The 11,993-nt window shown below is 43.2% G+C and overlaps 1 protein-coding gene across 1 annotated transcript in view; it reads right to left on the bottom strand.

Annotated features, from left to right (window-relative positions):
• mTor (serine/threonine-protein kinase Tor) overlaps positions 1-11,993 on the bottom strand; it is a 154,293-nt gene that overhangs the window by 43,124 nt on the left and 99,176 nt on the right. Inside the window, exon 28 of the mRNA XM_080276419.1 lies at positions 3,803-3,983. Coding sequence (XP_080132545.1) covers positions 3,803-3,983 — 181 coding nt within the window. The remainder of the gene's footprint in view (positions 1-3,802; positions 3,984-11,993) is intronic.

The raw sequence follows: 11,993 nt of genomic DNA, 5'->3' as shown, positions 1-11,993 counted from the left end.
TTTGACTCCACCATACTGAAAAGAACTGTATGTGGGGAGCCCCCTCACATGAGATTTGCACTCTACACAGGGGTAGGCAAATAAAACCCCTGTATTGAGTTAAGAGTTGTGTGAAGGCGAAGAAGGCACATACCCGACTTAGCACATCTAATCACTTGGAAGCAGATTTTGTATGTGAGGGAATATGATCTTTCCATGATAATATCAAGAGAATGAAACATCAAGTATGTTCTGAAATGATGCAGGATTGACTTCTATCTATCTATCTATTGCCAGATGCCTCAATCCCGTTTGGGGTGGCCACAAACAAATCGCCCCCACATCACCCTGTCCCCCAGTTTTGGATGCATTAACAACAATAAGGTTACTTTTACCTCAGTCAAAGATACAAGCCAGGTCAGAAATTAGGTAAGCCATAGCTTCATCCCATGTTTGTTGAAATAACTGCTGTGATCAATGTTGTGAGAAGAGAATGGAAAGGTGAGTGGTGGAGTCATCAGCACATGCGTTGATAGGTATAGATGTACAGTTCAGATCACTAATGAATATGAGACCTGGGCCCGGATGCACAAACGGCCTTAAGGCTACACACGGCCTTAAGTCGGGTAGTTTAAGGCCGTAGGTCGCACGAAGCACCTACAGGAGGGTAAGCCTCGGTAAGGCCGCCTCAGCCACTGAGGCTGGGTCGGAGCAGCCTTACTGTATTGAGACCCGTAAATAAAGTAACTCTGATTTGATATTCTCTATAGCACAAACCGGACCAAACTTGTTATTGTTTATGTCGGTAGGGAGTTGATGGTAGCATGTGAACTAGATCGTGCTTTGCGAAGGGAATGGAGGTTTCCTGGATCCACTGAACCCCCATAACATAAATGATGAACATGCATTGAGACAATATCATCTCCCCAGGAGCAAATTCCTTCGTTTAACAGAACTTAAGCCTCATACTGGGAGTGTCACGCTATACTCCTATGCCATTCTTGCCTACGCAACAATTTTTGGCAACCCAGAGGAATTTTCAGAGTTTTGTTGGAGAGTGGTATTCATCAGTCAACAAGTATATCCAAAGTGATATCACGTGTGACAGATGCTTTATACAGGAAATGACAGAAAAATTTAGATGCCCAGTGCTTTGCTGAGAAGGACAGAGACTAGGGGGTTTCCACAGAATAAATAATTTTTCTAAAGTGCTTGGGTCCCCCACGAAGAGGAAGGGAAAGAACACATCCCCAGTATCTCTGCTTGTAAATGGCAACTAAGGAGGAGCCTTTTTGTCTTCAATCTTTCATTCCTAACTGTCCTCTTCTGTCTTCTGTCCTACCCCCTTTTCTTGATGTTTGCATGTTTCTTATGGTCTTTATTTTCCCTCTACTTCTGCTTTGCCATGCAGCCATATTATGGAGTGGTGATAATTCTTCTTTGTTAACTTCCTAAGTGCTTGGAGCAATGGACTGAACCCTCATACCAATTAAGGCCCCAGATCACAAAGAACATGTATTTGTCAGTTGCAATGGGTTCCATTCACTGGATTTGCAAGTTGTGACAGCAGCAAATGATACTGAGCTGTAATTACAGATGGCAGCAATAACACTGCCTATATCTGGGCTAATTCTAACCTCCACCAGAGATGTGAACCAAGGTGTCTATGGTGACAGTTTTCTGCTAGGTAACTGTGGTTGCTGATTACTTTGTGTGAAGTTAGACAATGGTTAGGTAAAACATGGCAAGCATAATAAGTTCCCGTTCATATTACTATTTTGTTTCTTTACTCCTAAACCCTCCCATCTTACTAATGTTTTAAAGGTTGTGTGGGTGTAATGCTGGAGAGCCTTTCATTGCACCCGACGTTTTCAATTAATTACTGGTACTTCACGTGCTTATCCTTGACTGTTGTGTAAATATTACCGGCAGTGTGAAAATAAGGTATTGTATATAATGCCCAGGTATTCGATAGGGTGTCCAGCATTTTTTGGCAAGGTATGAAATAAGCTTATTTCATACTGACTTTATGCATTTTACCTAAGGATTTTAATAGAATGCCTAGGCATTCTGCAGAATGTCTAGCATTTTTATGGGAAATAATAATAAACAACAGGGGATTAGGCTGGGATAATATAGGTTAAGACTGTTAGGTTAGGTCAGGTCAGGTTAGGCTAGGTTAGGTTAGGCTAATTTAGAAGAGCGCTGTGTTAGGCGTTTACCTAAATTAACCTAACCTAACCTACCTATATCGAACTTGAACGTAGCTTACACTATCCCAGCCTAACCTAACCGCAGTCTAAATTAGCCTAACATACTGAAATGACTGATTTCACATTTGCCGGTTTGCTCCAGTTTGGTCGTTTCTCACTTTGCCAAAAACAAACACGGTAATCTACAGAATACCAAGGAAATGTGTACAAATGATTTTCTTATACCTTGTCTTCAAATTTTAGCATTACATAGTTTACCGAGGCAATCTATGTGACGGTTTTCCCACTTTGCCGGTAACATAAACACTCGCTGTCGCCTCTCACCCCCAGCTGATTCATGAAGCTCTGTGATTGGCCCAGTGTTTCAGTGTTCTGCCGTCTGATTGGTCGGAAGAGTCTCAGCTGACGCACGAGATTTTCCCCAAAACATTCCCTACAGTTAAGGCTAGCCTTAGCTAAGGCCAATGCACGAAACTTAAGTCAGCCTTAAGACAACGCAAGGGGTCGTCGTGCATGGGCCTTAGAGGCAGCCGTAGGGCCGCCTTTAATATTTCATATAAGGCCAGTCTTAAGGCTGCCATCCGACGGAGTTTTGTGCATCCCTGCCCTGGTGACTGGACGGAACTCTCAGAAACACCACTACTGATAACTCAAAGAGAGGAACAGTGGCCATTTCCAGCAGCAGCTAAAGAACAATAAAGGAAACTAGATATGAAGCCACAGACTGAAGGGTAGAAACTGTGACAGCAGTTTGGATATTAAGATATTTATGCCAGACTCAATTAAACGCCTTTGAGATGTCATGTGCAATGGCAAAGTTTTTCCCAAAGTCCCGAAAGGAAGATAACCAGGAGTCTGAGAGGAATGTGAGAAGATGACCAGTGCAGTGTTCCTAGTGAAACCCATACTGACAACTGGAAAGGTTATGATAGGAAAGGTGTTTTGAAATCTTTAAAAGAATGGATTTAAAAACTTTAAAAATACAGGATGTTAAAATAATTGGGCAATAGTTACAGGGCTGGGAACAATCACCCTTCTTTGAGACTGGCTGAATGTGAGCAAACATTCAGCAAGATGGAAAGGAGCAAGTTGTCAGACAAAAGCAAAAATTTACCTAGGCACGGTGTGAGCACAGTTCTACAGAAAACGAGGGACTCCATTAGGCCTGTATGCCTTGCTAGTACTGAGGCCAGTGAGCACAGGAAGCACATCAATTGAAGAAATTATAACATCAGTCATGAGGAACTCGGCGAGGGGAAGGGATAGGGGAACAGCACCAGAATCGTCGACGGTGGAATTGGAGGAGCATGTCTGGTTAAAGAGCTCTGCCTTCTCAGTATACGAAACAGGAACACACCCACCAGAGCAGAAAAGAAAAGAGGAGGAGGATAAAGTAAAACTGCTAGAGAGGTTTTTGCCAAGGTGTCTGAGGGTGCGAGAAGAATGCAATTAAAAAGTATATAGGCTACAAATTGACTAAGTTCAACTGATACACACAATAAAAAAATATAAATTTTACAAAGCTACACAAAACGTCCATCCATCCATCATCTAATCACAAAACATAAAGTACCTAAAAATCTCCAATCCAAATTCATGTTATTGCTTACCATTCCCCAAGAGCCTCAAGACACCTCATCTGGCCCAGCGCCAGGTCTAGGTCATGAGGTCGGGTCTCCATCTTGGTCTGGTACGCTTGAAGGGCCTGGTCCCAGTCATGCAGCTTCTCATGCCACCGCTCCTGCACCTTCATGTCAGTGCGATTGTTCTTCCGAGCATACTCCAGGAGACCTAACAGGGGAAGGAGGGAAAGGCTGAGATATTTCTGTTCACTTACAACTAATATACTGACCAATGCAAAGGTCCACTTTATCATTCATACACCATTCCAGCCTCTAAGATACTGGATCTACCTCAAAAGCAAAACCATCTGTACATATCTTTTTGTTTTTTTTGTAAATCACCATAACCATTATTAACCCACCTACCTTTCTAATCAGCATTTCATTATTACTTGCAGAACTAAAATCTCACAACACTTCCGCACTTTCATGTTTGTCTGGCTCTTCTACTTCATAATGTCTAACAGAGAGTAAGACGGAATAAGGGCAGGAAAGAGGACTGAAAGAATATAAAAGACACAGGAAAAGGTGGGAGAGAGGAAGTAAAGAAATGCTGAAATACTCCTGCCTCATGTAATATCACCATCATCATCATTAAGACCTCCTTTCCCACCCTAAGGCAGGGTGAGGAGTAGCAACATCCAGACAGCCAAAGTTTGCCCAATTCAATGGGCCATGCTTCCATTCACTCATCTTTCAAGCCCTTGAAATCCTGGTTCCATCAGACAAGCCAGAAAAGTTTTCATCAAGCTCTGTAGCTTCATGTAACACAGTATTACCACTATAAATTTACATAAACATTTCAATTCTGCTGGTAAAAAGAACACAAACCACTTCATCATCTTCCTGTTGGTGTCATTGTTCTTGTCAGTGTACTATGGAAGACCTAGAAGAAAGAGAAGGAAGCCAAGAAACTGTAGGTGAAACAAGAACAGCCAATAACATATTACCCTTTTGGGAATGCTGACGATAGGGAGAGTTGGAGCTCCTGTTTCACTAGCTACCTAACCATCCCTCTTTGCTGACCTATTCAGTGTGACACTAACATGGACAGTAGAGCAGCATACTCTCCCAAACACTTCCTCTGTCTCATACACTATATTACATGTCCTTTACATATTGCACAAAGTACCCCACCACGTCACAGGGGTTGACGCGAGCAAGGGCATGTGACCAAAAAACTTTGCCCCTATTACTTAGTGGCGAACCTTTTAAGGGGAGGCATGATGAGGGTTCCACCAGCATAGATCATGAGGCCAGGGTGAGATGAGGCTCAAACCTGTGCTAAAAGGTACACAGCATTGCAGTTCCCAGGCTGCCACTTCCACCCAATAGAGAGGGGTCCGAACCTGGAAGTAGCACCCCAGGAGGCTGCCCTATCAATGGGTGTCTAAAGGATGGGCAGTTACAGTGCCAAGGCGTGCTTGGAGGGTGCCCCTGAAGCTGTGGCATGTCTCTCCCCTTCTTATTTTACTAATTATTGTCAAGCTACAGAATGTAATCCAAAGCAAGCCTGAGGACATTAAATCACCCAGGGGGATCAGAGTGGCTTTGTGGAATGTGGAAAATTTGAGGGATAGAGTGGGAGAAGTGGCTGAGGTAACAAGTAGGAGGTGGGTGGATGTGGGATTTTGTGCAAGAAGTCTGGTATAGAGGTGGATCAGCCAGAAAGACTGCTGGGAGGGATTGTTGCAATAAGTTGTTTTGGCAGGGTAGGACAGATGGATATGAGGGTGTGGGTGTGCTGGTTAGGGAGGAATGGTTAGAATATGTCATGAATGTTATAAGAGTAAGTGGTAGGATAATGGTAGTGAAAGTTTTGTTCGGTGGGATAGTGTTTACAACTGTATCAGTAAACATTCCACAGGCAGGCTTGGATGAGGTAGAGAAAGAAAGATTTTGGCATGACTTAATACGTGTAGTAAGGGGTATGGGGGATGATGAGATTGTAGTATTAGAGGGGATTTAAATGGTAATGTAGGTGAAGTAGCTCAAGGATATGAAGCAGAACATGGAGGATGTGCATATGGTACAAGAAAAGAGGAAGGGGAAGGGATACTCGAGTATGGGGAGGCAATGAACATGACTGTGTGCAACACACATTTTAGGAAAAGAGAGAGTAGACTGATGTGTACGAGTCTGGGGGAAATGGCAGCCAGACAGACTATTTCCTGGTCAGCAGGGCTGATAGGAGGTTAGTGAGGGAAGCTAAAGTTATAGGGAGTGAGGAGTGTGTGCAGCAACACAAATTATTGATATGTGACAGAGTGAGAGCAGGAAATGAGTTACTTGAGAGGAGCATGTGGAGTGACGTGGAGGGACAGGTTGACGAATGAAGAAGTGAAGGAACGTTGTGGGGTAGATGTGGATGTGGTTGAAAAGATTAGGAGAAATACACTGAGGTGGTTTGGACATGTGGAGAGAATGGAGAATGAAAGACTGACTAAGAGGGTGTATGTAGGTGAGGTGGAGGGAGGGAGAGGGAGGAGTAGACCGAGGATGAGGTGGAGGGATGGAGTTGAGAGGTATATGAGGGAGGGGGGGGTGAGTTGGGGGGAGGGGAGTCAAATGGTGGGTGACAGAGTGACTTGGAGGCGTTTTGTCTGCGGCCACCCTTTGCGGGATTAGGGCGTCGGGCTATAGATAGATAGATAGATAGACATGGTGCTTATGGAGCGGGTGATGAAAAAGAGGACCTACGCACCTAGGAGGAAAATATGTAAGCTAAAAAAAAACAAGCAGTAAGGGCTACCTTCTATTGTGCGATGCGGAGAGTGGTGGCTGAACAGGGAGAAGTTGACAGAAGTGTTAATGAACAGTACAAAGCCCTCAAGACCAAACTCTTGAAAGTTTCTGATTTAGTATGTGGATGGACAAGAGGCCCACCAATATATATAGTGACTTGGTGGTGGGATGAGGGTGTAGAAGCTGCAGTTAAGGAGAAAAGAAGGCTTTTCCAGTTTTCTGGGAATAGAAGAAGGGTGGTAACAAAAAGGAATACTTGGCTGCCAAGCGTAGAGCTAGAAACGAGGTTTACAGGGCAATGTCTGAGTCACAGAGACTTTTACTTGATAACATAAATCATATGGAAGGGAAGAATATGATTTTTAAGGTGGCAAATCAGATGGAAGGGAGATTAAGGATATCATAGGCAAGCAGTGTGTGAAGAATGATGACAGAAGGGCTGTGGTGAATAGTGGACATATTAAAGACGCATGGAGACAGCATTACAGCTGGTTGTTGAATGAGGAGTTTGACTGGGACAGGGAAGGTTTGAAGACAGCAGATCCAGTGTTTGGCCCTGGACTTTGATTGACGCTGCTACTGTGAGCAGGGCAACAGGCAGGATGCAGGTGGGGAAGGCAGCAGGTGTGTCTGGGTTGGCTGCTGAAATGCTGAAAGCCTCAAGAGATATTGAAGCGAGGTTAGTCATTGACCTGATAAATATGATTATATATGTGTTGTCCCAGACGACTGGCTGAAGAGTGTAATTGTAATGTGTACAAGGGGGAAGGATGATGCCTTGGAAAGAGGAAATTATAGAGGCATAAAGATTTTAGACCAGATAATGAAGGTAATGAAGAGAGTTCTGGAAGGTATGATTGGAGAAAGAGTGAATATTGATAAGCTGCAGTCAGCATTTATGCCATATTCATTGTGCAACAGCTTCAGGAAAAATACAGCGCACTCACATAACTCATGCTCTACTAACTCGCGAATTATCTAACTCACGGTGTCCTTATCTAAGTCACCATTATCACCAAACTCACGGAAAATCTCTAACTCGCGTTTTTCCACTAGAAAATGTCTTATTTCCGACGAGATGTTTAATTCAAGGTATTGTAGCCGCAACTAGTGACTGGAAGCCAAATAATATTTTAAGAACACAGTCTTTGTGATTGTGCAGCCAATCAAAACAATGTTTTCTCCACCCATGTCACCTATGCTTAGTGGCCAGTACTGCAACTAGGCCTACCAAGCAGGATTTTTAGTTTACACGTGCACATCTACCTGCGAGCTTCTTCCCTGCCTTTTTGAAAGGCAGACAAATGTGGAAAATGTGGTTTGAAGCTCTTGATCCATCCATGAAAGTGTTAAGTAAAGTGCTTGCATTCATGGATATGGCCAAGAAAAGATCAAAGCACATGACAGAAATGAAACAAGGTGTAATGAAATTGTTTTAAATCTGATAAAGCTGTTGCCTGGTATGAGAAAATGCATGACAGCCGTTTAAATCAGTGTCACCAGCAGTTGATCACATGCTATTTAGCCCACCAACAACAGCCTGAGCCACAGCCTGGCCCTTCCCATCCAGATGTCGATGACGGCAACACAGCTTCTGTTATCTCTGCAGCTGATTTTGAGGGCTTCCTCAGTGAGGTTGCTGAAGAAGAAGCCTTAATGCAGCAGCAACATGAGGCACCGTAGGCTAGTGTGCCGAGGTCGCTACCCATCTCTCGTCGACATATGCATTGTCATCAGTAGGATTAAGGTAAATGCTTTTCAATATTGTTTATCATCATACAAGAATATGTACTGTCTTTTAATACTGTTTATTATCATTATAAGATATGCAGTACATACTTCTGAGACTGGATGTTAGTGTCAAGTGGTGTTAAGAGGGGTTCTAGCAATGTTATACTAGGCTACCCGACACCATGGTAGAATCAAAAATATTTTCCCCCATAAGGTGTGTTTTTTTAATTCACATTTTTCCAACTCACGGCGTGAGTTCAGCAGGAAATTACCGTGAGTTAAGCAAGTGCAATGTATATAGGAAAGAAAAGGGAACTGTACTTAGTTTTGGTTGATTTGGAGAAGGCCTTTGACAGAGTCCCTAGAGCGGTGGTGAGATGGGAAATGAGAAAGCTTGGGATCGAGGAGCGGCTGGTTGGGGTCATTATGGCCATGTATGTGGGTGCTCACAACCAGGTAAAGTTGAATGGAGATTTGAGTGATGAGTTTTTCCATGAATAGTGGCGTGCATCTGTGCATCAGGGGGTCAGTCTGGAGATCATGGTACTTGAAGCCCTCACGTGACTTCAGAAATGGACTCCCGTGGGAGATGTTGTATGTTGGGGATTTGGCATTGGTTGCAGAGAATGAAAGGGAGGGGGAGGAAACATTTACGAAGTGGAGAGATGGTATGGGGCACAAGGGCTTCTGAGAAAATGCAGATAAAACAAAAGTGGTGGTATCTAGAGCTGGAGGTGGAACTGTCAAAGAAGAGAGAGAGTGGCCATGTATGATTTGTTACAAGGGTTTGTTTGTGAAAAGTGGATGCATAAGAGATGTAGAGGTATTAGAGGTAGACTGCAAGATAATGCTGATTTCATGTGTGCAGTGTGTCGAGGAGAGCATGTGGATATTGCCAGGTGTGAAAGGATTGAACTTGTTGGTGAGTCTCTTGAATGTGTGGAAGAGTTTTGTTATTTGAGAGACATACTATGTGCTGGAGATGGGGAAGGAGCTAGCTCTGTGACTAGAGTGAGGAGGGGTTAGAAGAGGTTCAGGGAGCTGTTCCCTCTCCCGACAATGAGAGGGCATTGCCTCCGTCCTAAAGGATCTTTGTATGAGGCATGTGTTAGGAGTGTAATGCTGTATGGTAGTGAGACCTGGGCAGTAAAGGAAGAGGATATTTGTAGGCTCAAACATACAGAAATGGCAATGATTAGGTGGATGTGCAGTGCATCCTTAAGTGCAAGGCCTGGGGGGCTAAAGTTTACGATGGAAGAGTTGAGAGCTAGGATGGGACTGGAGTGTATTGGTGTTGTGATGAGAAGAGGTAAACTGTGATGGTTTGGGCATGTGGGGAGGATGGGGGATGATAATTGGGTGCAGAAAGTGATAAGTGTTAATGTTGGGGGTAGGGTAGTGAGAGGTAGACCGAAAAAGACTCAACTGTAGCCCAGCACATTCAAAGGTAAGTTATCAGCATACTTCCCTTGATGCCAATACATGATCAAATACCACCAATCACCTTTAAGGAACTGACCCTATGGTAGGCCATCATATCAACCCCTGACGATCATAAATCTACCACCCTGACAATCCCCCATGTCACATTCTGGGTCCAAGTCTTCAACTTTCACCATGGTAAATTTTGGTTTTATAGATTTAGAGAACTTGAATTTATACACCTGAAAATGTATATTTCACTCCCATATGTCACATGACTACCGCACTATCGACCGTCAAAGATAACAAAAAAAGGTCACCCCTCGTGTAAGACTGAAAATAGGAAAATTTTGAAAAACACATTATTTTCGCCCAACAACCTTACAGAAATCACTAATATTAATATTATGTACCTATGCATGAAACAAATTGAAAAGAAAAAAACAAATATTTTTTTCATGCAAGATAAATATATATATTCTGCCTGTTTACAATTGTCAGTAAAGCAAAAGTCCTCTCATTCAGCATCTTCGGGACCAAGCAGGTGCCAAACGAGCAGAAACAGCCGAATGACCGGGAAAACCTGCCAAAAAGTTTCTAGCAATCATGGTTGGTCACCCCAATGCAATAACAGCGTCTAGCAAGTACAGTATTACTGGTCAACCCTAAATGCTAAATATTTAATAAGCAACTTATATGTATTTAATAATATAATACACATGACCTTAAGCCTAGGTGTATTTACATATGTACAGTCGTGGTCATAAATAATCACCTATCCTCCAGTACCCTGTGCCTCAGGCTGGCTCCTTAATGCATAGCAAGTCACACTGGAGTAAGAGGGGCTGAGAGGGAGGGGTCAGAGAGAGAAGGAAAGGTGGGTGGGGGGATGAGCGATGGTGCAGGGGTGTGGTGAGGGAGGGGAGGCAGAGGATGGAGAATAAAATGCAAAGTGGTGGTCGCATTATTTGTCTATTTTCTTTCATTCAGGGCATATTAAGGAGTTAATATTTGGTAGATAATGCCGCATTAGACCTTGTGTAGTGGCATCAGATAACAAGCTTTAGAGAGGTGATAGCAAGGGCTGTCTGAGAGAAATACACTGACGCGATAAATCAAACATTAGTGCACAGCCATCGAGACTGTGTAGGACCAGACTGTCAATGCGTCGGAACCAGAGAAAGAGAGGACATGGGCACTCCTCCACCAGCACACCAAGGATGAGTGGGAGTTGTTTAGACAAAACCAGCAAACCATCAACAACCCTGTTTCTTTGGTGCCACAACAACAGCAAGAGGTGAGGCAGGAGGCCACTGGACTACCTACAAAGGCTTTCCTGGTTGCTTTGGCTTGACCAATGTTGGGGAGGCAGTGGCTGAATCGGTAGAGAGGTGGCCTGCAGTCCTAACGGACCCAGGATCGAACCCTGGCTGGGGCAGGGAACAGTTCAAGGATTTGAATTTCGTAAAAAGTAGACTTTCCTGATCTACCAGATGGCCCACCGACATGTCATAAAAATACCCCCGCTAATACCTGTTCACCAGTCCTGTATGAGACAGCCCTAGCATTTATTCAATATGGATGGTGGGTGTTAGTGCCAAAATGGTGATATGTGGAGGTGTAGGACTACTGGGCCTTGGGATGGGTCACTGCCCCCAAAAAATAGGCCCTGAAACCTTAACCCAGCATAAGGCACGTTAAAAAAAAAAAAAAAAAAAAAAAAAAAAAAAAAAAAAAAAAAGACATTTGGGAGTTTGGGTAGGATTTTGTTTAATTTTCCTTCTAACAGATTATGAGAGATATCATTATTATATCCACCCATGTACACAGACATCAAAGTTATTTACCTTTTAAGCAAAATTATTATCAATAGCCTTTTCACACTGAGATGCCATAAAAGAGTTGACATGATACCGACTGTATACAGGAAGCGTACCGAGAAGGTGATCAGATTCACTGCGGACACAGCCATGTCAAAGTTTGCATATGATATTTAGTTCCAAAAATTAATAACATGTAAGGGTAGAGGACATTTCTTACACAAACATTACAGAAATTAAAGCCATCCAGATTCCATTCTGCGTCCAAAGTCAAAATACACGGATAAACACAAATATCTGGCTTGTCAAGTCAGTATGTATATCTCATGAGCCAGCTCATGATACCACCACTCTAAAGCTTGCTATCTGATGCCACTATACAAAGTGTAATGCTGCATTATCTACCAAATATTAACTTCTTTATATCATGCCCTAAATGAAAGAAAACAGAAAAATAATGT

The sequence above is a fragment of the Coenobita brevimanus genome, chromosome 65, assembly GCF_032717465.1.
Source record: "Coenobita brevimanus isolate Jiangsu-jjx chromosome 65, ASM3271746v2, whole genome shotgun sequence".
NCBI classification, from domain to species: domain Eukaryota; kingdom Metazoa; phylum Arthropoda; class Malacostraca; order Decapoda; family Coenobitidae; genus Coenobita; species Coenobita brevimanus.
The sequence above is the reverse complement of the archived record's forward strand: the minus strand, read 5'-3'. Positions and strand labels throughout refer to the sequence as shown.